Consider the following 25,501-nt stretch of genomic DNA (forward strand, 5'->3'; position numbering starts at 1 on the left):
CTGTTTAATATCTTCATCAATGATATAGACAATGGGATCAAGGGAGCCTTTAGCAAGTCTGCAGATGACACCAAGCTGACTGGTGCGGTTGAAGTGCCAAAGGAACAGAATACCATCCAGAGGGACCTGGACAAGCTGGAGAAGTGGGCCCATGTGAACCTCATGAGGTTCAACAAGAACAAGTGGAAGGTCCTACACCTGGGTAGGGGCAATCCTTATTATCAGTACAGGCTGGGGGATGATGTGGTAGAGAGCAGACCTGCAGAAAACGAGTTGGTGGTAGTGGTGGATGAAAAGCTGGGGATTGTTCAGCCTGAAGAAGAGAAGGCTCTGGAGGGATCTTATAGTGGCTTCCCAGTACCTGAAAGGGGCTTATAGGAAAGCTAGAGAGGGACTATATACAAAAACATGTAGCAACAGGACAAGGCGCAGTGGTTTTAAACTAGAGCAGGGTAGATTTAGATCAGACATTAGGGAGAAGTTCTTCACTCTGAGGGTGGTTAAACACTGGAACAGGTTGCCCAATGAGGTGGTAGAGGGCTCATCCCTGGAGATATTCAAGGTCAGGCTTGATGGGGCTCTGAGCAACCTGATCTGGTTAAAGATGTCCTTGCTTACTGCCAGAGGTTGGACTGGATGGGTTCTAAAGGTCCCTTCCAACCCAATGCATTCTGTGATTCTATGATCTTTCTGGGCCAATATTCCCACCATCTTTATGTTTATACCTTCTTTTACAGGTGAAGTCAGGTGTGAGGCACCAAATAACAAACTGGATAAGTTCACAGGAACTCTTACTCTTCGAGGAGAGAAGTATGCCCTCGACAATGAGAAGATGTTGCTGAGGGGCTGTACAATTAGGAACACAGAGTGGTGCTTTGGTCTTGTTATTTATGCTGGTAGGTAGAAAAAATGACATATGAATTGCAGAGCACAGCAGCACTAGCATGGTAGTACATCACACCCAGTATCCATAAAGGAACCAAGAATTTTCTTCTTTGGAAAATACATTTCTATTGAGTACAAGAACAAGTAAATGAGAACTCTTGGTTTAACTCCAGGCTATAAATTATGCATATTACAGGGGATTTTAATCTGAATTTTTTTATAGCAGCCTATAAGAGAAAACTGGATTGCCAATGCTACATTACAACTTCCAATTCCATCTTGATGGAAGTAGTCTTTTATTTCAGAAATGCATGCAGCAAAGAGAAGTCAAGATCAATCAATAAGAAAGAATATAAGAATTAAATCTGTTTAAGAGTTAAAGCTGAATTAAATCTGCCTTTACTGGCCCACACTGAGCCAACTGGAGTCTTTCTTTCACCAGGCTTGCTCAAAATTTTTCACTCTTCAATGAATTTGATTAAAAATTGCACATAATTTCTATGTGACTTTAATTCATATTTGAATATCAGGATCATCAATAATATTATTGTCAGCCATTAGATCTATGCTTTTTACAAGCATAGACCTTCTGCTGTTTCTATACTGCTGTAGACATGTGAGATGATGTATAACATGTCACTAATAACAAAGCACTAACAGGTATTCTGTGAAAAGTAATTAAGCCTGAAAGGGATTGACTGTTGAAAGGAGAGAGCAGGATCAAAATCCAGAATTAATGGCTTTATGTTACTCTCTCCATATAACCTAAGGCAAGAGACTTAACCTTTTTCTGCCTAAGTTTCCCACCAGCACTATAAACTGTATATACCTGCCCTCAAGAAAGCTGTGATGGGTATTTATGCTGTAAAGCACAGCAGGGCCTCAGAGGGAATCAGCTTTAGAAGGGCTAAGATTTATTACTGAAATTCATAAACGTGTTTTATCTCCAGGGCCAGACACTAAACTAATGCAGAACAGTGGAAAAACAACTTTTAAACGGACGAGCATTGATCGGCTCATGAATGTCCTTGTGTTGGTGGTGAGTCTCATTAATGTATCTTCATTTCTTCAAATGTATTCATCATTTCCAGGTGCTCCACCTCTTTGTCCACACAAATGAGGGAATATCAGAAGTGACTAATGATAAAAAGAAAAATTATGTAATAATTTATTAGCAGCCGGAGTTCAGCAGCGGCTCTGCTAAGCTCATTTTGCAAAGCAAGGCCATTACATTGACAGTGTTAAGAACTTTTCTTCTGAGCTTTTCATTTGCTCTGCTTGCCCTCGCTCTGCATTTTTTTACAAGAAACACTTTGAAGCCTGCAATTGCCTTTTTTCCCTAGTAATTGTGTCATTTTCTATTTAAATAAACATTAGCACTGTTCCCTCTTCTTTCTAATTTCTTGGCATCTTTGGTGATATCTGCATAGGACTTGGTAGTTGAGTTTGTTAATTTACATGATGCCAGCTTCTGACTTAACACATTAGGGTAAAATGTTAGACATGGTCTCATTAATACTCAGAAACTGGTGTTTTTAGCAGCTGGGAAATTTGAGAACACTAATCTTATCTAGCAGACACTCTCCTCAAATTATAAAACAGATCTGATTTGAGGTTTAAGCTTGTCAGTGGTTTTGACAAATGTGTTTTGACAAACACGTCCAGGCAGAGGTGGTGATTCCTTTGCAGAGACTCTCCCAAGATTTCACTGCTTGAGTTCAAAGACACTCAGGGAAGGGACTATTTTGGTTGTTACTGCAGAGACATACACTATAACACTGCTTTACTCAATGTTTCTTGTAGGAAAGCTTTCCAGTTTCAGGCTTTTATCTTCCTTTGGATGCAAGTTTTTCTTTTTTTTTTCATGCATGCTGCACCACCTTCAGTTTATGACACTGGGAAGGTCTGGCTCCTCCTGTGGTCACTTTTTCCCACCAGTGCCCACTGTTTCCTCTAGCTCCCTCCTGCCCTTGTTCTTCATCTCAGCATGATGACCTGGCTGGGGTCAGGATCCATCCCCAGGGGCTGGAGCAAGCCCTGGAGAAGGTCTCCAATGCAGCCTGCCCATCACAGCAAGGCTGCCCTAAGCTCTCACTGCCCTTCATGGCTTCATGCCTCCTTGGCGCTGAGGCTTACAGCAAACACTCTTCAAGTCTGCCACTTCATCCCAGCCCCTGTCCTCCTGCTATTTTCTCAGGATCCCCAAAGCTCTTTAGGTGGGCCCATGGATGGGAGTTGTTACAGAGCAGGTTGTGCCTCTGTGAGACTGAACTAGTACCAAAGCCACAGCTGTTATCTCGACTCCCAGAGATGTGAAACTGTCTTCTGAATATCTGCATGTGTGTAGTTGCTGTAAAGCAGGGCCACAGCACAGAGAGGCACTCCAGAGTCATCTTTAAGCCCTCATGAGTCCTTGCTCCACTCATAGTAAGAACACACCCTTGGCTGTAGTAGCATTACACCAATCTCTGCCAAGTGAAAATCTTGATTACTTTCATCAGCTTGTTTTCCTCAGTGTTTTGTCCCCTTGCACTTAAGCAAAATAAAGCAAGGTTTGGGCCTCTTGCATTCAAAAATTCGCAAGCATTCAAAAAAATTCACATTTTCTGAGGTGCTCTGATATGGTTTAGCTGGAAATGAGGATGAGCTGTGGCGTTCCACGAGGCACAGAAATGAAGCAGAGAAGAACTGAGTAGGGAACTCAGGATTTAGTGTTTGATTAAGGTCTGTCAAATCTCCTATCACAAGTCAAGAGTCCCACTCAGAGTCTCTTTGGCCTCTCCTCATGAATGCCAACAAGATGAATTTACCTCCTGGCTGCATTTTAAAAAGCTGAGCAAGTTGCAGTTGATTGCATCAGCCTCTGACTGGGTTCTGGGGCACTGATGGAGCCAAGAGTGTGTTTTTCTCCTCCACACATTTTTTAAGACACCTAACATTTTGGTGTCTAAGTAAAGCCCTTCCCTACCCTAAGCACCAGGCTCTTTGCACAGCCCAGGGGATGTGGCATCAGGTCCTTCCAGCTCACTGGGTGGTCAAAGGTTACAAAGCATGGTCATATAAAGAGGCAGTATATTGCGCTTTTCATTTTGGAAATACAAAGCAGCCACAGCTTGCTATAAATAGCTCATTTTAAGTGTAATGAAACTTGCTCTATGTTAACACTGGCAAAGCTATTTTGAGTTTAATTGTCCATAAAACTTGCAGGCACAAAGCAATGTTTAAGCAGGGCTTGCCAATCAAGTCCTGGTTAAATATCACCCTGGTCTGTCACAGCAAGGGTTAATCAGGAGTGAGCGTTTCCAGATGGCAGCCATCACTGTTTTTTTATGTTTGGGAGTGTTTCTTATATATCTGAAAGAGAAGTGAATGTTCCTCCAGCAGGGATGAAACCGCCAGCTCCAGGAATGTTTTTGCCGCCAAAACCTGCTTTTAGCAGATTTAGGGAAGCTTGTTTTCAGCGAAACGGGCCTATCACCTTCATCTCTTAAACAACTTATTGCTTCAAGTCCTGGAGCAGAACTCAAAGTGCCAATAAAGAAACCGAAACAGTTTTAATTCACAGTCAAACAGGAAATGTTTCTCAAAAGTCACCTCCTCTTTACAAAAATCCTCCTCGGTCCCACAGAGGATCTGCATGGACAGGACCCAGGGAGGGAAGGTGCTCATGCTGAGAAGCCCCATGAGCATGCACAAGCCTATGGTCAGGGTTTTTTCATGTCCTTCTCTTGCAGAGCTGTGGTTGCGATTACAACACCCTGCACACAGTTGTTTCTCTGCACAGAAATCAGTCTCCAGAACCAATGCTAGCAGCCCTGTCTTTTGCATTCATCTCAAAGCAAACAGAGTGTTAGTGAACTTTGTGGAAGTGCAAGTATTGCACGCAAGTTCAGCTGCTAGGGACAAGAGCACTGGCATGCAAAATGCATATAAAGCAAAATGTACATAAAGCAAAGGCAGTCATAGAGAAGAGCTGCTGTGGTATGTGAAAGTTCAGCAGCTGTCTTGCCCCATGTGTGTTTCTGTTGGTGAATCACACATTGAATTTCCTATATGGACAGTGATATTCTACAACCTGACAATTTTCGACCTGTGAGGCAGCACAGAATCACTCAGGGTATAGTGATAAGATAGAAGAGCCAGCTGGCTCTTCTAATTAATTTATTTTACAACAGGCAAGGTCTGCAGAGAGAAGTAATATCTTTTACTTGACCAACAGAAATACCTACAAAAATAGACAGGTATGTCTATTTTCTCCATCTATGTCTGTCTGTTTAATAAAGAACATTACCTGTCCCTGGGTCATGCTTCTCATATATGCTTAAATCCTGACGGTTACAACAGCACAAATTGAAGTCTATTTTTTCCTTCTGGTAACAGAAGTTTAAAAACACTGCACCACATTCCTTACCAGCAAGCAATATTGTCTCCATTTAACAAGTGGAATAATTTATTTGGCCTCCCACAATTAAATAGAAAAGATACTGCTGATGCAGAAAATAAATGTGTCCACTGAAACTTGGCCCAGAACTTCTACTTACTGCAGCCCCCTTGCAGTAGCTTCTTGGTATTAAAACTTGAGTTGGTCAGGCATGAACTTTTCACCAAGTGATTCAAATTGCTCCATAAAACTATCCTCCTTCCTCTCACAAATTACCTCAGCAATACAAATATCAGCTTTACCAGCAATATTTCTCTGTTTGCACCTCAATTATTTTTCTTTTAAAAAGGTTGATGAATGGTTTAATGTTCATGTTACTGGGCGACCTTATACATAATGGCCCAAGTTACTGATATTTTCTCCCTAGTGATTATACAAGATTATTTTTAGTTGCTCTGTTGTGCAGCCTGTTGATTCCATATCTTCACATCTTTATTAGTACATTTGTTGTTTTAAGTCAAATGTTTGGAGAAGTTTACATTAACAGAACTGTTCTTATTATCAGTTGTCCAGGAAGGATGTCAAGCTGACTTCAGTTTATCTTCCCCACAATCACCATTTCTACCTTTCAAATACTGGAATTATGTTAGCAGATTTTCAGGATGGTGGAGCTTCCCAGTTTTCAGAGCATTATTAAAATTACACTTACTGGTCAAGAAAATTTCTCAGTGAGTCCCTCTAAGCTTTCCTCTTTAAATTATCTGGACCTACGGAATTAAAATGCTTATTATTAGCAGATAGAGCCACATAGTGTTCTTTGTCACAGAACATAGGCTGTCTTTTCCATTTGCTTCATCGTATTGGACAGATACTTCCTTCTGCTTCCTTTCTCCTTCATTCTTGGAGAACTGTCTGTTGAACATGCCTGCTTTCTCCATACCTGTTTATGACTTGACTATTTTATTTTCTTGATATTTTATATGGCTATTAATTATTCATAGTCCTAGAATTCCTTGCAGTTTATATTAATTTCTGTTAACTTCCCTTCTTCTCCCTTTTTTTTGTATTCTTTTGCAAATAAGACAATGTTCTTGTTAAACTATACTTTTATCTCAAGAGGTTGGACTGGATGATGCTTGTGGTCCCTTCCAACCTGGGATTCCACCATTCTATGATTCTATGATTCTTGTCTTCTTTTAATCAAAATGCTTTATGACAATTTAATGTGTCTGCTGAATGTTGTTCCTGAGAAAGTCCCAGTTTTCACTAAGGTACCCCACTTTGAAATTCTCTTCCCAGTTGCTTTTTCCCTGGTTTCTTTAGGCTTCAGGAAACAGGCTTCTCTAAAGTCCAAGGATATACATCCCTGGTTAGTGTCGCTTTCTGTTTGCTCACAGGAAATGCAATCAGATTGTGATAGCAGGTGCCAAGGCAATCATTAGTTCTGAGCCAGTGATTAACTCTTCTGTAACCATCAGAATGATATCCAGTGCTGAGTTCCAACCTGCACAGTGCTTGCTTTCCTGTGTTACAAATTATCTTTAGTCTATATCCTCAGAAATTATGAGGAAAAGTATGACACATCCACCAAATGGCTGGGTGAAGTCCTCCAGGCAGTTTCTATTCCCAATTGTGCAGCCAGATGTTTGAGGAGCCACAGCACAACACACTTCTAATGAAATTTGATGTTCTGCAGCCAGCTGCCCATCAGCACCCTGGTTTAGGTGCTTGCTTGGGACTTAAATTCCCAGATGTCTGAGGTCTTGTGGTTCCAAATTGCCAGGTGCTGCACTGTGTTATTTTGTCCTTGAGGTAAAATTGTCATAACTTTGCTGGTTTTCCTCCTTCACCCCTAGGAATATTTTCCTTTGATTCACACTGTCCAACCCAATCTCACTAGGGTCTTCTGTTTAACCTGTAAATAATAAATTCCTTGTTTCTAAGATGCAATATTTTGGTGGTTTGGTTTTTGTTTTTGTTTTTGTTTTTCCAGATCTTTGTATTTTTAGCACTGATGTGTCTTATCCTAGCCATTGGCAATGGCATCTGGGAGTATGATAAGGGCTACTACTTCCAGGTCTATCTGCCCTGGGCAGAAGGCGTCACCTCTGCCTCCTACTCTGGCTTCCTCATGTTCTGGTCATACGTGATCATTCTAAACACGGTGGTGCCGATTTCACTCTACGTCAGGTACGTGCCAGAGCCTCTTCTCATGTTTCATCTTAGGAGAGGTTTCCCTTTTGCCTTAGCTGGGAGCAGCATTTTCCCAAGACATAAATGCAACCGCATTGTGGTTGATTGCACACAAACACAGCGATGCTTTTCTTATTTCTGCTGCTTAATAAGGTCTTTGTCAGGGTTGGGACAGAGACAAGAGTGAGCCCTGGAAGAGGAGAGGATGATTTTGCAGTTAAAGGGGAGGTGTAGGTGTAGGATGCTATAGGAATAAGGCTGGAAGCCTAGTATGGTTAGCATCTTGCTCTCTCCCATTTGCACTGCCTATCCAACTAAGTAAATGGCATATTCTTTGAGGTGGCTGGAGGGGTTATATGAGGAGCAGACTGCCAGGTAAGTAGGTGTAATTGGGCTGAGGATCCATAGTACTTGGTGCTATATGAGCAGAGTGAATGTCACCACTTCCCAGAGAACATAGTGCAATGTTGGTTATTGCAGATAGAGTAGGCAATGCATCCAGGATGCTCTCAAAACCTTGAGGCTGGGGTGTAGACTGGGTAGGCCTGTGTAGTTTGTCATTCCGCCTAACTCTTCAGACAGCTTTACTACCAAGACTCTCTTTTGTGTTGGTGAATATGAGGAATTAATCCCATTGCTGTCCAGTATGTCACACCAGCAGCAAAGTGGAAATTCATGCTGTCTGTGAGCTGATATGGCTCATTGGTTGTATTGAGTTACACAATGACTTTCTTGTTGTGGATTTCTGGGTTGTTTGAGCCATGGCTGTGCTCATCCCCTGGCACTGGGCTCAGCCCCGCTGGAAACTGTCCTCATCTGAGCACCACTCCCAAAACTGCACCAGGTGAAACCCTCTGCTCCTGCCTCACTTTTCAGCCTGAAAACTTTTGAAACTTTAAAAATACATTTATAAGTTGCTGTTTTATAAATAAAGGAAAGGAATTTGCTACACACCTAACAGATCATTTCAATGGGACTTGCTTCAGCATTGCTTACTACACAGGCCATTTAAGGACAATTTGATGAGAACACCCTGTCATTGCCTTCAAAGTTATCTTCTAATTGCAATCATTAATGGTCGTGCTGAAGATAAAGATCTTGTCCCTTAAACTAATGACTGTTCCATCACCTTCTCTTTCTGTTTCATCAGTGTAGAGATTATACGCTTGGGTAACAGTTTCTACATTGACTGGGACCGCAAGATGTATTATCCGGTCAATGACACACCAGCTCAGGCCCGTACCACTACACTCAATGAAGAGCTGGGGCAGATCAAGTACATCTTCTCAGACAAAACAGGAACTCTCACTCAGAACATCATGTGTTTCAACAAGTGCTCCATCAATGGCAAGTCCTATGGTACGTTATCTCTTTGTCTTATTCTCCAAGTTTTACTCCATCACATGCCTCTTGGTCCACAGAGACTAAATGTGATATCCATAAGAGAGCATCTGGTAGGAAGGTGCAGTGATTTAGTGCAGGGCTGCCCATCAGGAGTGTCTGGGGAGCCCTGACACCTCATTTGCATATCTTATTATAATATATCTGTCCCTTGTTTCCCTTTGTTGCCACCTTTTTACCTCCCTTTTTCTGCCCCAGTATTATCCCAAGTAAAGAACCTGTACCATATTACTTTTTCCTCATTGGTTCCAGTTTTACTACATCTGTACTGAAATTTGTTTTTTCTGTTATCACTACCAAGGTAATCTCAGCATTTTATGGTATTTTTGACACTGCTACCCAAGTATTGCTAACTCTGCAAAACATGAGACATAACTCATGTAACTAACTCCCTCTTAAGCAGTTGTGAAACCACCCATCCCTCACGAGGTTGCCTTCAAATTTTGACAGTTTCTCACACTGTTATCTGTCACATTCAGCAATTTCTTATGTTACGAGCAGCCGTTTTCCACATCCTGTTCAGGTAGCTGAACTTTCACTCAGCATCTAGTCAATACCCTGGTTATTTGTGTCTAACCTTGACATACTTCACCTAGAAGAGAGAAAAGTTTGTAGAGAGTTGGAAAAAGTGAGAAACAAACGTTGTTAGCTCTGTTAGAGCCTAAGTGTCATTGGCATAAGAAGCTCTTTCACTGGATGGCCCCAAGCAGTTTTCTTCATACTGCTCAAGAGGTGCTAACAATTCACAGACTGACTAATTGATTAACATCATTAGATTCCCCCAGAGAAATTAGTCACTGCTTATTCTAGTTTGAGGCTTGTTTTGCCTGTGTCAGATCTGCTGATGGACTAGTGTCCAGAAAGCTTTTTTCCCTCAGTGGTATCAGCTGGTGTAATAAAATAAGTTATTTCTTCCTTGTTTTGTGTCTATTTGGAGACTGTCATATCTCAAGCAGCACTACTTTGCTAGCCAACATTAATGCTGCTAAATAGTTTGAAAAATATTCAGTCTATTCATTCATGTGTCCTTAGTTGACTTCTCAAAGTGGACATCACCACTAAAGCAGACAGAGGGAGTGGGTTCAAGAAATGAATGGCACATATGTGGAAAGTAGTCAGTCTATTGCCTATAGTTTTCTAAGTGCTTAACTTATTCCTAGGAATGTACTTTGGATTTTCTTCTACAACCTCAGGGCTTTTCTGAGGGAGTACCAGTGCCTACTATTGACTTTGGTCACAGTTGAGGCTGCTGGTGCAGGTACGGATCTACCATTCATGTAGTTCACTGTATTTCAGTCTTATTTCAATGACGTGTTGAATCTGGCTGGGCTAGGCACAGTCCAGACCTTCCAAGTGAAATGTTTTTTCAGGGAGAAGAAGTTTCAATAGTGTTTCCTGGAGATGAGAGGTCTTCCATTTCCGTGACTAGATCATCAGTTCAGGGAAAGCAAATAGAGCAGCCTTGCTGCCTAGATGTGGGAAGAAAAGGGCTTTGATAACTCCTTCTCTGTGGTTGTCCAGGGACTGTTGCAAACTCAGTACAATCCAGGAGCTGGATTTTGTCTTGCAGTCCAAAGGGAAGTTACAAAAGAAGTCATCCCATGAAAGCACCTTTGCTTCATACCTAGCAATACATCCCTCCTGGGTTCAGCTTGAGCTAAGTCTTCTTTACCCAAACACCAGTCATTTTTATGGTAACTGTGTTGTGTTTCAAGCATCTGTCAAGTGTCTGGATTTTGGCATGGATCAACATAAAAAATGACTAATATGAATCATCAGTCTACAGCGCTCACGTCAAGATATTTATGCTTACTGAAACTTTTAAATTAGATACTATCTTCAAACACTTTAACGACTTTTGTGATAGAGAAGTTCAGAGACTGTACTTACCTGGAGTTTTTGTCTATAACCTCAGTCTTTCTTGCTTGTAGGTGATGTGTATAAGTCTGGGCAAAGGATAGAAATAAATGAGGTAAGTGCTCAAGTGCTATCAAGATCTGTGCTTCAAGTGAACCTGCCTGCCTAAGTGCTTGTGGGTACAACCCAACCAGCACAACTCATGCTCATGACCCTGATGAGAGTGACATGTGTCCCTGTGGATCTCAGAGGATGGCCAGAGTTGTATTCCCCTCCAGTAAGCCTGATTTAAACCTGCAGGTTTGGTATCCTGAGTGCCCACTGTTCCCTCAGCTTCACATGACATCCTAGTGCATGCACAGCTCCTTCTGAACACTTCGCCATTGATGTTTGTTGGAAACGTGGACATTGGTGAATTTTATCATCCTTGGCAGTTCGTTAAAACTTTGGTGGGTAATCAGTGAGTTCAGTTCATATCGATAACAATGTCACTGTCAAATTCCCCTAATGTCTTTACATTGGAAACTGTCAAAATGGATGATTTCCCCATTGCTTTTTAGCCTCTGCTTGCTGGCACAAACCCATGTCTTGGATCTCTAAAATGTCTGAAAACTGCACGCAGTAATCCAAGCAATGAACAGCAAGAGGAGGATGAAAATCCCACTCCTAGTTCCAATAATTCATTTTCAGGCCATTTAAAACTTAAATTACCCACTGAAATTGGCTATTTGTGCTGAGTGCTGGCCTCACTCAGGCAGCAAAATGCAATGGGCTTACTTATTTGGGGAGACACGCTGGTCTCCTGTCAACTGGCTGCCCAGGAGCTCCTCCTGCCCATGATACTCGAGCATGGTCATGCAAGTCAAAAGGCTGCTGCTCACACATCCACGGTGCCTGGACCTTGCTGCACAGCCGAGTGTGCATGTGGGGTGGGCCCAAGCTCTTGTAGTAAGTGCTAAATGTCAGCTTGCAAAGGTCAAAAGGATGACTCCCATCCTGGAAATTCTGAGCTCATTGGGGATGGGGTGGGAGTCTGAATCGTCCCAGGCAGGCTCAGCAGTGCATTCCTCCATGACACATCATGCTGTGAGCTTCTGGCCATCTCTCCACTACATTCCCCTCTGCTTGAGGTTCCTTGTTTTAGAAAAAATCAGCAGTGTTTGTGGAGTTGAATCTTTACATCACTTGCCTGTCATCATTTTCCATATCAGAATTTTTTTCTTGTTTTCGGAGAATAAGGTGGACAACACAGCCTTTTGAATTGTTTTAAACTGGGCTTCCACATTCCCCTGTCACAGGCAGCCATAGAAATCAGGAGCATGATGCCACCAAGCAGGCGTGTGTTGAAGGCAGGCATTTCTTTGCTATAGAAATCATCTGGTGGGTATCCTGTAGGAACATTTACTGTCCTACAGAGAGGGACCTTTAGCTTATAAGGTGGTCAGCCTGAGTGCTGCTTTGAAAGGCACCTCAAGTCCCTGTCCTCTCCTGTGATTCAGGAGCTTTCACAACCTCCCACTTACTTAGACTCATCCGTCTCTGTCATGAACAGCCCTGCAGGAGAGGGCCCTCTGTAAATGTAAGGAAGAGAGGGAAGGTATGATGGGAGCATGTGACAGCTCCACAAATAACACCAAACCATATTTTTGCAGAACACAGAGAAGGTGGATTTCTCATATAACCAGTTGGCCGACCCAAAGTTTGCCTTCTATGACCACAGCCTGGTCGAAGCCGTGAAGCTGAACGATGTCCCGACACACAGGTTCTTCCGGCTGCTCTCACTTTGCCACACAGTGATGCCAGAAGAGAAGAAGGAAGGTGAGGACTGTGGAAAGCACCAAACTGCGTGGTTATGTTCACCCCGCGCCACAGTATGTCTTCTCTCCGCAGAAGCTGTTACTGGTCCTTTTGGCTCCCTGGTGATTTTCTGTAGTGTATGGCTACATGTAATTCAGTGTCTTTGGAGATGCTGCATGGGAAGACAAAGGACCAGGGCCTCCACTCCCCGTGTGTTCCTGTGGTGGAGCTGACACTGCTGCAGACACCACATCTCTGAAGTGCGGGAACTGCAGGTGCCACAGCTTCCCTGAGGTGGCAGATGGCTTGCCCCACTCTTTCTCTACTCTGCACCAAGTCCCATAAAGCAAAGAGCCTAGAGCACCTACCCACAGGAGACTCATTAGCTCTGATCACCCAGTGTTCCTGCAGGTACTGGGTCAGCCTCCTCAAATCCCAGATGGGGTAAAAACTATGCTTTAAAAACTAGAACCATTAATTGACATGTTTAAACTGAAACTACTGATGAGAAAAACACATGCAGATTTAACTAGAAGGGGATAAACCCAAGGAAGTTGTCCTCTCAGTGAGATCTGTGGGACCCCAATGAGAGTGATAAAAGAGTCTACGGCGTCCTCTTGCACTGGCCTAATGGGTTGATGGGACTTGATGGAGACATGTGGACGTAAGATGCTGTACCTCTCGGGATAGACAGAAAAGCAAAAGGTTTACTGCTATACAGTGTGTTTGATTTTGTATCTGTTTAGCCTCAGAAACGAGGTAGAAGCCACATTATGTTTTTTTCCTTGCCTGTCAGGTAGCTTGGCGTATCAGGCACAATCTCCTGATGAGGGAGCCCTCGTCACTGCTGCCAGAAACTTTGGATTTGTGTTCTGGGCTCGCACACCAGAGACCATCACCGTTGTTGAAATGGGAGAAACAAAAATCTACAAACTCCTGGCTATTCTTGATTTCAACAATGTTCGCAAGCGAATGTCTGTTATTGGTATGTTCCCTTTGCTCCCTTCTTTCCTTCCTGACATTTTAGGCTCTCTTCTGCTGTGATGCCTTTTCCTAGGAGACCTCCTTTGCAATGCTTTCTGAGTAACATTTACTTCTGAGTGCTTGAGATGGGCTGCCTTGACTTTTAAATTTCACAACAGTGCTAGATAAATACTTAACTTTGGTGGGTGGGAGAACACTTTAACATCTGGACCATGATGATGGAGCAGCCTCCTGAAGACACTAAGCTTTTTGCATATCTTACCTCCCTCATGACAGTGCAGGAAAGGCCTTCCTTCTAATCAGCTTTAAAATTATCAGCAAATCCGAGGAAGTGAATGCAAGGGCAAGTAGAGAAGCCCACTTTCCTGAAAGGAAAATGGAGAAGTTATTTGAGAAACCTTGTGTAGCCTTTATTAGCCCTCCAATATCCTCAGATATTTCAGGAATTGGAATATCATAACTGTAGCAAGAGAGTGGTAGTACCTTTATGGGTAGGAACAGCAGGACCGGTTCCCTAAGAACAAATTGTTCTTGACTTTTGAATGCAGATGTCCTGCCTGAAACAGAGCATCCGCTCCACAGAGCATCTGCTCAAACCAAAGCAACCTGGGTACAGTTGTCTGTGCCGCTGCTGCTGATGTGGAGAGTAGTTGCATTGTGTTCTGTCCTAAGCAAAGCTTGTCTTGATTGCGGGGAGGCTGCCAACACTTGGCGGAGTTTGGACACCTCTAAAAACCTTTCTTTGTTTTAATGTGAATCCCAGGTGCTTCAGTCTGGGATTTGCAGCATTTATTTTTCTCTTCCTTGCAGTGCGGAGTCCAGAAGGTGACTTGACTTTGTACTGCAAGGGAGCTGACACCATTCTTTATGACCTGCTTCACTCATCCTGTGAATCTCTCAAAGAGGAGACCACAGAACACCTGAACGTAAGTGTTTTCTTCTGCACAACATCTCTGCATTTGCTGGCTTCCTTTTCTCCAGGTATGGAAATGTACTTTCTGTGATTTCAGAAGCAACATCCAAGCACCAGTTTTTTGTTTTGGTCCCTGAAATGGGACAATGCATCTGTGTTTTGGCAACTAAATGGCAACTAAGTCAGCTTTTACAGCACAACACATGCACCTGATGCATTCAAGCATGCCTTGGTTGGGAATAACTCAGGTGAGCAGTAAAGGGCCACAAAGCCATTTACCTTCTTGACTACAGATCAGATGTTCAATGAATGTGATCTGAGAGGTCTCAGCCAGAAGAGTCTGAGCAGGCACTGGGACCTGCCCATTTCCCTTTATTCCAGATATCATATAAGGACATATAGACTAGGCAGCAAGGAAGATGCATCACTCAAACTTGTAGCCTTTTATGCTGTTGATGGTGTGCTCTGGGAGGTGGTTACTCAGAAAAGGGGATGTTTTGGCCAATGTTTACTCCCCACTGTGATGCTAAATCCTACTAATACAGCACAGAGCACAAGATAACAGTAAGTTTTGCAAGAGGGGTTGTGCAATAGCATAAACATCTCTGCTGCCTGCCTGGGGGAGCCAGAGAAACTTGATGGTGAAGGAGAGGGCAGAGCGGAGATAGGCTGTGGATGTGGCCTGTTCCTGATGTACCTTTACTTCAAGCCTGGGGGAACAGCTCAGTTTTCACGAGGAGATCTCTGTTTATCTGCCAAGCACTGAGACCCGTATTGTCAATCATACGTCTGCAGAAAGCACACTTACAAAGCCTTGCTGCAATGTCATGGTTGACTGTGCTCACACTGTGCATTTCAGCCAGCATTTGTACACTAAAAATGTTTAGCCCAGGTCCAAAATTCAAAGCTGTGTTTGATGTTTATTCAAGTCTCACTGTTCTGAACCTTACAGTGAGAAATACAAGCCTGGGAAACTGCTGCCTGATTAATGTAAAGCTTTAGAGCCAGAAAGTAGGTAAGCTCTTTTAAATTTGTGGATGGCAATGATAAAGTGGTCTAGAACTAGTTTTTAAAAACTGCCCCAAGATTTGTATTCTAAGGTGTATATTCTAAGGTATTCACCTTTGTTCTGCAGACTTTAGGCAAGAAGCTTTTACAAATAGCCCGTTTGCTTTCCACGGGTCCTTTGTGAGCCCAAGTGAGCAGACCGCCCTTCTTTGACCTATTCTGCCTCACCACTGTCCCACAGGAGTTTGCTGGGGAAGGTCTGAGGACACTCGTGGTGGCCTGTAAAAACTTGGATGAAGACTACTTTCAGGACTGGATCAGGCGTCACCATGAAGCCAGCACCGCCTTGGAAGGACGGGAAGAGAAACTGTCGGAGTTATATGAAGAGATTGAAAAAGACCTCATGGTTGGTGTTTCAGGGAATCTGGGCCAAGCTCTGGGGGAGGCAGCGAGGATGGTGGTTTGTCAATAAACAGCTCAGTATGACTTCAGTAAACACTGCTCTGCAAACAACTCAGTGGGTTGTGTGACAGGAGCGGGTAGAAATATGGCAGTCCTAAGTTTCCACTGGCACCTCCATCAGGAGCCTGTAACAGGGGTGTCAGCCACCAGTGCAGGGGAATGGTTTTTATTTTAACTGACGTGGGTGTCAGTGTAGCTTTCTGGTGATGAAGTGACATGCCAGAGCCTGAGGGAGATGACGTGGACACAAATATTTCATAGCTATCCTTTGTATGTGCAAATGGCTGGTCTATTTATCTTCTTGCCTTTGAAATGACAGGCAGTGAATAATCCCCAGTGCCCCTCGGTTTCAGAGAGTGTCTTCTTTGTTCTTGCATCTCTGGGTAGGATGGGGAGATGATGCCCATGAACATGTTTGTGTCAATTTGAAACAGGCCTAAACTGTGATCTGCAAGTCACTCTGTTCTCCATGAGTGATGTTACAGCTTTTTGAATGCCCTGGGGGGTCTGCCTGTGTTTTAGAGCCATAAATAATGAATGAAAAAGATGTGTGGGATCCGAGGGGAAGCAGTTCAGCTTTTGCACTTGCAGCAGTGCTTTCCTTAAATCTCAGAAATCCTGGGTGCTGCACTGTTGCTCCTTCCATTAGCCACACATCCAGGATGCCAGCAGGGCCTGGGAAGAAGCAAGTGTGAGCCAAGGAGCTGCTGAAGTGCAAGGAGCAGAGCCTATTGCCTGGGAAAATGCTAATCCTCCAGTCCAGGGAATATATTGTGCAAATGCTGTGTGGGCCATGGCCAAAGCAGGGAAGACATTTTAGGAGGTTTAGGAGACAGCAGCCTTACAGGAAAGGTTTATGAAGCTCATGGTCTGAGTAGAGAAGAGGTCACAGGCTCCCAGCAGGAAGAAATGTGTCTCAGAAGAAAATACTCTCTGCACAATAAGGACAAGGGGGAATCAGGCTGGAACATGTTATGTTCAGAGAATAGTAGTGAAAATACTATTTATAATTAATTGACCTAAAAACTAAGGAAGATTCACAGTCAGGAAGGCATCATGACAGTCCCTCCAGCTGCTCTCACACGAGGTCATGGGCAGACAGACAAGGGCCTGTCAACAACACTGCTGTGCCTTCCTGCAGCTCCAGAAAGATGACGGCTGGGGGAATGCGTGGCCTTGTTCTCTGTTCCTGGGCACATTTGACCTCAGTGTTCATCTTTGGGCTTCCAGGTAGACTCAGGTTGCCAAGGACAAGCAGATGGTGGTGGCTTTGTATGCTACAAGCATTTAAGCTCTTGCTAGCTGGGCCAGGGACTATTGCTGTAAAATGTGGATTGTGCTGTTTTAAGGAACCTACAGAGAAGTTCCCTCAGAGCTGTTGTCTACATTGATAGCACTCATAGCTGGTGAAAGATGAACAACCCAGGAAGCCCAAAGGGATCTTGGTCTTAAAGCCAACCCCTGAATTTAGTCTCCCAACAGCCAGAGGTAGGTGGCAGCAGATGCTGTCTGAACCTGAGTTAGCAGAGAAAGCTTCATGTCCCTTTGACAATAGGTTAAAGCCACCAAGTATCTCCAAAATGCAGAAAAGGCAATAACTTCAAAATAATGAAGGTTTGTGTCCTGAGCAGTCTGTGGTTTAGTTGTGGAGCAGTGTGGAGCAGGGGTGGGGACAGGCTAGAGAAGATGATTAGCAGCCATATGACAGCTGCAGTACAATATGGCTGGGAGCAAACTTCACACTAGAGGATGCATATGGAGATTTGGGGACACAGATGCACAGCTATCTTTGTTCCTAAGTGACAGCTCTAACTGCTGTAAAGAGGACGTGGAAGAACATAGACCTGTAGGTCTGCAAACATGTTGGCAAATAATTTCATGCATGTTCATAATCCAGCTGAGCCTGGAGGTTTAGAGACTTCATACACAAGATTTGCTTAGGAAGAATGAAAATTAGTACAAATGAATTCCTGGACTTCATTAGTATCTGCTTGAGTAATTGCCTGGAGGTCTAATGCTTTTGCCTTTGCTGGCAATAGGAAAACTTATCAGTTCCCTGCCCCTTTCTGTTAAGCTGCTTGGTGCCACAGCGATTGAGGACAAGCTGCAGGACGGAGTGCCACAGACAATCGAGACACTTGCCAAAGCCAACATTAAGATATGGGTCCTCACTGGAGACAAGCAAGGTAAAGCAGCTACAGTTTTGGATGTTTCTCTTCTCTCCCACCCGTGCAATGGTTCTGCTGAAGTGCACATTCTCACTCTTTCTCCTTCAGAAAACTGCACAGAGGACAAACTTACAGGGCTTTCCTTCATTGCCAGATAGGAAAAATTCCAGATTTCTGGAATTAGACCAGATAACTGTAGCTAGTGTCTGTTCTTAATTCTGGAGGCTGGAAGCAGTGTGAAGTCACATCCTTTGCCTTTGGGGATGCAGCAATGAACATGCCATAGTCCCTGTCATAGGCAGTGACAAGGTGTCAGTTTAGTACAGTTGATGATCTTGGTGAAGAAGGTGGGAAATATCTTGTCCTGCTTTCCAAGAACGTCAATGCTAAAGTGGATGTTTGGTCTGTTCCAATTTGGCCCTTGCATTAATGATCCAGAACAGAAATGGAGAAAATACAGGCTTTTGGAGAAAGCATTTAACTGGAGAGAAATATGAATAGACTTCAATCAAATATTCTGGATAAGTAGCAACTTCACTGAAACAATGATGTTGCAGGGAGGCGGAAAGTGTCTGCAAGTAATTTCATCCAAGAAATGAGAAGAGAATTTTTGAGAAAAATGAAACATTTAATTTTGTCACGTTCCCAATGTAATAGGTTTGCTTCTGAAATACCAAAATACTTCCCCTCCCGCCCCCTCCAAATCCTCTGAACAAAATGTCTTGATATTCTTCTTCAAAACTATGGTTTGGGGCTTTTCTGGGGGGAGGGGAGGGAAAGTTAAATATCCTGAAAAAAAATGTTGGAGTCAACATGAAATCTTTTTAGTTTCTCCAAGCATGCTGGCCAAAGGTTGTTTTAACCTTTTTCATTTTAGTAGAATTATTTTTTATTGTGGCCTTGTAAAGCCCAATTTGTGGAAATCTGCTGTTATGTCCATCAAGGTGACTCTCCTGGGTCTCTTAAACTGTTGACTCTGAAAGGCTCACAGCTCTAGGGTGAGAAAGAGAGCTTTTGTCATGTGTGTAAAGTGGGCACAGAGACAGTGTGTGAGTTTAAGGCTTCTAAAATGGGTCATCTTCCTGGTTTATCTTTCCCAGAGACGGCAGTGAATATTGGCTACTCCTGCAACTTGCTGAATGATGACATGGAAGATGTGTTCATTATTGAAGGCAGCACATCTGATGACGTACTTAATGAGCTGAGGTAAATGGCTGAAATATACAGCTTCATTTCTGTGCACTGACATTGGAACAGAACCGTACTTGTATTTTGTATTATTCCACTTTTTGATCCAAGAGCTCAAATCTATATAAACATATAAGAAAGTAGAGTCAGCCAGGCAATATCAGCTGAACTGATATAATAACACCCGATTTGGAGCCACCAGGCCTATGGCTATGTTGTTACTCTACTGCTGTTGTCACTCATCCACATTGTGGTCCTTTGCCTGGGTATGGTCCTTTTCTAGCATTATCTGGAAACCTGCCTTCCTCCATAGCCTCCTCAGTAGACACAGGTTCCTAGGTATAGGTGGAAAATGGGAAAGTTTCACAGTCCTTTTCTGTTGAAGTAGGTGGTTGTCAGAAAATATGCACAGAAGATGGGGAAGCCCTCTGGGATTCCGTCCTTCATGGCATTCAGATTTGTTTGACTTTAAATCAGCACAAGTTTAGCACACACTTCTTAGATTTTCAGAAGCACGTGGATGATCTGCACTAAGAGCAGCAACTAAACCATGCACGTGGTTGTAAGGATACAGGGAAAATTGAACTGAACTATCAAAGGGAAGCATCGATTCTTTATTTTCATAAAATTAATTTAATAAAACATATATACCTTTACAAGCTTTTCATTATTATTCTGGATCTTTTTTTTAGGAATGCAAGGAAAAAGATGAAGCCAGACTCCTTTCTGGACAGTGATGAAATCAACATTCAGTTTCAAAAATCTTCAAAAAAACCAAAAGTTATACCTGATGAGCAAGCGAACGGAGTGTATGGACTGGTTATCACTGGCCACAGCCTGGTAAGGAAGACTCAGAGTTATGCTGGGGCTGAGCTCTCTGAAAAACTTAGTGTGACACAGACACACTGGAAGTCTGAAAATGCTTTAAAAAATTAGCTCTAGAGTGAATTTTTTATTTCCTAATTGAAGATTAGGTTCAGCGATTATCTGAGACATTAATGGTGATGGGCAAGGTTTCAAAAGACTGGAACAGGGAAGAGTTGGCCCTGATGTTAGGTGAGCAGGAGGGGTAGAGTAGCTGAATCAATTTCTATTTCCAGAATGATACTAGAAAATTAATTAGGTGGCTTACAGATGCAGCAAGAAGTTAACATCAGACATGGGTTTCAAGTATGACATGAACATATTCTAATAAATATATCTAATAACAGATTTTTTTATATTTAACAGATAGGATATATATCTTATAACTTAAGTAATAAATCGTTTTATGCTCTCTCCCATTATGTTCTTCCAAGAAAACTGAAGTAATATGGTCTAGATGTAATAGTTAAGTGACAGATGGAACTGCTTGGGAAGTGTGGCTCTTAAGGGCTCACTGTTGATCTAAAACAATGGTTAAGTGGCATCTGCGGAGGGCTATCCCATATCTATTTGATATTCGGTGTTTTAATTAACTGCTTAAAAAGAGAGCAGATAACACCAGGCTGAGAGGAACTGCAGGCATGATGGAGTTCAAGATTAGATTTGAAAATAATTTTAACAAATTGGAGAAATACTTTGCAAAAATGGAGAATGCAATTCAGTAAGAACAAATGCCTTGTTCTCCACTTTCACATAATTGACTAAACACATACAAAATCAAAGATATGTATGTAGAAGCATCATATGTAAGACTTGTGAAGAAAGCCTCCTGCTTCATTTGGCATCAGTAAACTCCTACCTTAAATAATTCAACTAATTTGGGCCATTTTCTTAGATAAAATGTAGACCAGCTAGAGAGAGTACAAAAAAACCTCTAAGAGTGGTCATGCATGATCTGGAAAGCACAGGGGAAAATGGAGAGTTAGGATTTCTGAGCCTAGAGAATGCTGATCAGTCTTGGTAATATTCTTCAAATAATAACAGGTAAACAAAGTAATAGCATTCAACTGAGACAAGAGAGGTTGGGATTGTCTTCCTGGTGAGAGTAGTGAAGCACTGAGCAGGTTTTCCATCCTTGGGAATTTTTTAGAATAGGTTAGAGGAAAAAAACCCAACAATTTAGATACTGTTCAACCTGCCTGGGAGGAAGGCTTAGTCTTGATCAGGTTTATTTGTCTACTGTATTTTGCTTTCCCAGATTGCAGGGGAAGCAAATATGTAGATGCAGAAAGAGCCAGAAGGCACTGCCTTTCAGAGACAAGATGCTTCTGTTCACTGTGGTTGCTACCTCTCTTGATGGCAGTTCAGCAAATTAACTCCCAGCTCCATATGAGTCTGGCAAATTACTATTGAAAGAACCTTGTCTTGATCCTTAATACCCTTTAGATCCCCACTCCAAAACAGACAGAAAGTCTGTCGAGTGTGGTGCACCTGCACGGGCAAATCCTCTGACATCTCAGCTGGCCGCAAGCCCCTGCCTGCTCCTACTCCACCCCTTCAGCCGCAGACACCAAGCACTGTGCTGTAAAAGCACCACTGGCAGCGGTGACAAAGCTTTCTTTTTATTCCTGGAAAGCCACACACTCACCCATACCCTGGCAAGGAGATAGGTCCCACATAAAGAAATGCACCTCTGGGCTGCATGGGAGCCGCCAGCCCACATAGCCTGCAGTGGAATGGACATAGCCAGTCTCACCAGGACCATGGCTTTCTCCTGGGTGTGGACCACAAGGACAGTGTGGACAAAACCACGTGTTATTTATTTATTTATATGAACCTACAGCTTGAACAATGGCAGTACTGCTGCTACTGTCCCAGTCAAGTACAGCATCTGTTCCGTGCCATATCCCTACCTCCAGATGGGTGGGATGGCAGCAATGGGGCTATGCACACATGCAGTCTTGCTTAAACAAAGAAAGTGAACAGAAAACACATCAGCATCTGTAATGGCATAATCATAATAGCTGATTTCTGTGCAGTACTATTAATACACTACATGGTAACATTTTCCTAGTGCTGTGCAGCAAAGACGTTGTGGCAAAAGCCATCTCTAACTCCACTGACCAGCGCTAAAGCTAAACCATGAGAAGGTCTCTCTTGTTGAACAAGCCTGCCTGTCCCTGATGGGAGGGCAGCAGGGGTGCTGGTGATTCATGGCTCTCTGCTTCAAGAAGAAACGATACCTGGCCTAAGGACTGTCTGCTTTATGCAGAAAGGGAAGTGGGCCTCCTGTAATGGCTCTGAGGAGCAGAGAGCCCTGTAGATTTCTTCCATGCATGTCCAATGAGAAGAGACATCAAAGAACAGAGCCAAAAAGCATGACCTGAAAGAAATATGAAAAGCTAATATTCACATAGAGCTGGAGAGGTGACCAGACATCAAATTATCTCTGTGCTTCCCAAATAGAAATAACACGACTGACTGATTGAAAAGGTCAGCTTTCAGAGCAAAGTTGCCTTTTCCCTGGCTGTGTGTTTTGCTTTGTCATGCCCACTTGAACTCAGCTTTTTCCATGTTTGGTTCTTTTTTCTTTTTTAATTGAGTGCTCCCAAATTGAAATCTCTTCTATTTATACCACAGATCACCCGGAGCTTAAAAAATAAATGAAGGATGAGCAGAGCAGCTTTGTTAGATGTGTGCTGCTGCTGTTTGATGCTTCTGCTGCACTGTCAGGATACAGCAGTCAGAGCAGCTGTGCTGCAGATCCAGCTGTGCTGCAGATCCAGCTGTGCTGAATCCAAGGTGCAAGCTTGTAGGTCTAATCTGCATGGCACAATGATGTGAAGCGTGGATGCTCCCTGCAACTGAATGGATGGATTCACTTGGAGTATCTCATACCTTTCTTCTGCCAAATGGAAGAACTAGCTCTGTTTTCATTTCTGTAACATTGCATCCTTTTTGTCTGGCCACAAGTTGCTGCCAGTCTGACCTGAACACCTGCTTTGGTCCTTCTCAGGCTTACGCGCTGGAAGGGAATTTGGAGCTGGAGCTGGTGCGAACTGCCTGCATGTGCAAGGTGGTGATCTGCTGCCGGGTGACCCCGCTGCAGAAGGCCCAGGTGGTGGAGCTGGTGAAGAAGTACAAGAAGGCCGTGACCCTGGCAATCGGAGATGGTGCCAACGATGTCAGCATGATCAAAAGTGAGTGATGGCAGACAGCTGGCATGGCCCAGCAGAAGGACTTGCTGCCGTATGAGCTCTCTGAGGTGGCCTGGCTGCAGGAACACGTATCTGAGCACCTTCTGTACCACCAAGCATATGTGCCCCAAGTTTCAGCAGGTTTCTACAGAGCACTGTCACTATAGGCTGCTCGTGTCTCCTGCCTTCCAGGATGCATAAGAGGGCCCATTGCTGTGATTGCAGGGAGCTAGGACCGCACTTACTGCCTATTTATTTCTAGGTTAGAAGATACAAAAGCCCACTGGGGCTGTGACATGTCCACCCGTGTGTGTCTGCATGGCCACCACCACAAGGGCAGTACAAAGAACAAAATGTTTGCTTCAGAGAGGGCCTGTCTGCAATGCAGAAAATGAATCTTCATGCCCGTAAATAATCTGTATGTTACATGATTTTTCTAAACGTTTCTAGGTGTTAGGGCCATTTGTCAATTATCTCCCTTGTGTTACAATACATGGGCTTCTATGCCCCATCGTCTTTGAGCATCATCTGATGCTGCATTACCTCAGTAAATTTATGAAAAAAATCCCCTAACCAGGTATAATTAAATTAAGATTATTCAGAAGGGCCTATTGCTAATCTTTCTTGTGTTAATTTGCAAGAATTGATTAACTGGAGCCTTTTAATTAAGAACGAAAAGGCTAAGTAGGAAGCTTCAAGGGAGATAAGTCAGACAGTCAGTAAAGAAAGGATAAGAAAAGGAAGTTAAAAAGAGTACATGATAATTTGAAACTAACCGCCCCCACCCCCTCCCCCCTGCGGGTTGGGACTTTGGAATTTTATCCATTCACTGATCCATGGAAACCTCTGAATCTCCCCAACCTCCAGCCATCAAGATTGTTCTCATTAGTTAAAGCTGTATAATTAGCTGTCACATTAAACTTATGTCCATGTTTAATAAACCCAAGTTACTATTAAAAAAGACGTGACTCTTCTGTCTAATTATTGATTGAACTAATAAAACCCAGGAAATGCAAAAAGTCTACAGGGTGCCTTGTAGCACTGTGTCTGAGAATCTATAAGGGATTTGAAGGTTTTGATTGTCTAGAGTGGTGTTTTAAGGCTGCTGGAAGGACACGCGTGCATGTAAATGCAAGTCACATGTCTGTAAATTAAAGTTATTTTTTCATAACAGCAGCTGTTATGAACATTCAGAAAAAAAACCATGAATTGCCACAGAGGGTGTAATTTCATTCAAATGATAAAAGCCCAGTTACTGGAAATGTATCACCACAGCCAAAATCATAATGCTGCTGAAAGAATTACTGCTCCAAATTATTTTAATTTTTTTTAATAACTTTAAATGTGACTTTTTATGAAGGCTGCGAGGGAATTAACACAGTGTCCCAGTGCAGTGAACTAATTTTTAAAATGGGGTAATCAAAACTCCCAGTGTAATGACATGATCAATAACCTTCTTGTTGCAGCTGCCCACATCGGGGTTGGTATCAGCGGCCAGGAGGGGATGCAGGCGGTCTTGTCCAGTGACTTCTCCTTTGCGCAGTTCCGGTACCTGCAGCGCCTGCTCTTAGTTCACGGCCGGTGGTCCTACATCCGCATGTGCAAGTTCCTCAAATACTTCTTCTATAAGAATTTTGCCTTCACATTAGTGCATTTCTGGTATGGCTTCTTCTCTGGCTTCTCAGCACAGGTAGGCCCAGCTTCTGTTTTCTCATCACCATGTCTAGCATTTTCAAGTAAAGTATCTGGAAACGTTTTAAAAGAAAATAAACTAAGCCATTCCTCCTACCTCATTAAATACCACACAGGTCTGTCTTCTTCAGCTATATGAGTTTAAAGCAGGTACTGCTGCCTCTGGTGCACTGCTAGTAGAGGACAGATGCCTGAAGATACTTAGGTCCATTATGAAGCACATGGGTACCTCGTGGGATTTTTGAAAGTGTTCAAACTGACTACAGCCATCAATCAAAAATACAAATTACACAGAGGGTTGACTAGTTTGTCCAAGATCTGTGTAAGACCAGTGCTTGCCCTGTTAGCACATTTGAAGCAACCAGTTTAACCCCAGGATGCCTGTGTGCTTTAGCAGCTCACAAGATGAGCAAACCTGCTGCAGCAAAAATTCTGGTGTTAAAGACAAACCAATCTCCAACCCAGGCCCTGGGAAGTGCAGACAGTGTGCAAGTGTTATCCCCAGGGCTGA

The 25,501-nt window shown here is 43.1% G+C and overlaps 1 protein-coding gene across 1 annotated transcript in view; it reads left to right on the top strand.

The window, feature by feature from the left end:
- Positions 1-319: 319 nt before the first annotated feature.
- LOC104533766 (phospholipid-transporting ATPase FetA-like) overlaps positions 320-25,501 on the top strand; it is a gene marked incomplete at its 5' end in the record, with an annotated part of 31,187 nt that continues 6,005 nt past the window's right edge. Inside the window, 15 exons of the mRNA XM_010189786.1 lie at positions 320-334; positions 726-896; positions 1,836-1,924; positions 7,260-7,456; positions 8,610-8,818; positions 10,792-10,832; positions 12,370-12,535; positions 13,311-13,499; positions 14,309-14,424; positions 15,661-15,825; positions 17,956-18,067; positions 19,150-19,255; positions 19,930-20,077; positions 23,118-23,301; positions 24,765-24,988. Of these exons, the coding sequence (XP_010188088.1) occupies positions 320-334; positions 726-896; positions 1,836-1,924; positions 7,260-7,456; positions 8,610-8,818; positions 10,792-10,832; positions 12,370-12,535; positions 13,311-13,499; positions 14,309-14,424; positions 15,661-15,825; positions 17,956-18,067; positions 19,150-19,255; positions 19,930-20,077; positions 23,118-23,301; positions 24,765-24,988 (2,132 nt within the window). The remainder of the gene's footprint in view (positions 335-725; positions 897-1,835; positions 1,925-7,259; positions 7,457-8,609; positions 8,819-10,791; positions 10,833-12,369; positions 12,536-13,310; positions 13,500-14,308; positions 14,425-15,660; positions 15,826-17,955; positions 18,068-19,149; positions 19,256-19,929; positions 20,078-23,117; positions 23,302-24,764; positions 24,989-25,501) is intronic.

This window comes from Mesitornis unicolor, unplaced genomic scaffold (assembly GCF_000695765.1).
Source record: "Mesitornis unicolor isolate BGI_N332 unplaced genomic scaffold, ASM69576v1 scaffold37348, whole genome shotgun sequence".
Classification (NCBI taxonomy): domain Eukaryota; kingdom Metazoa; phylum Chordata; class Aves; order Mesitornithiformes; family Mesitornithidae; genus Mesitornis; species Mesitornis unicolor.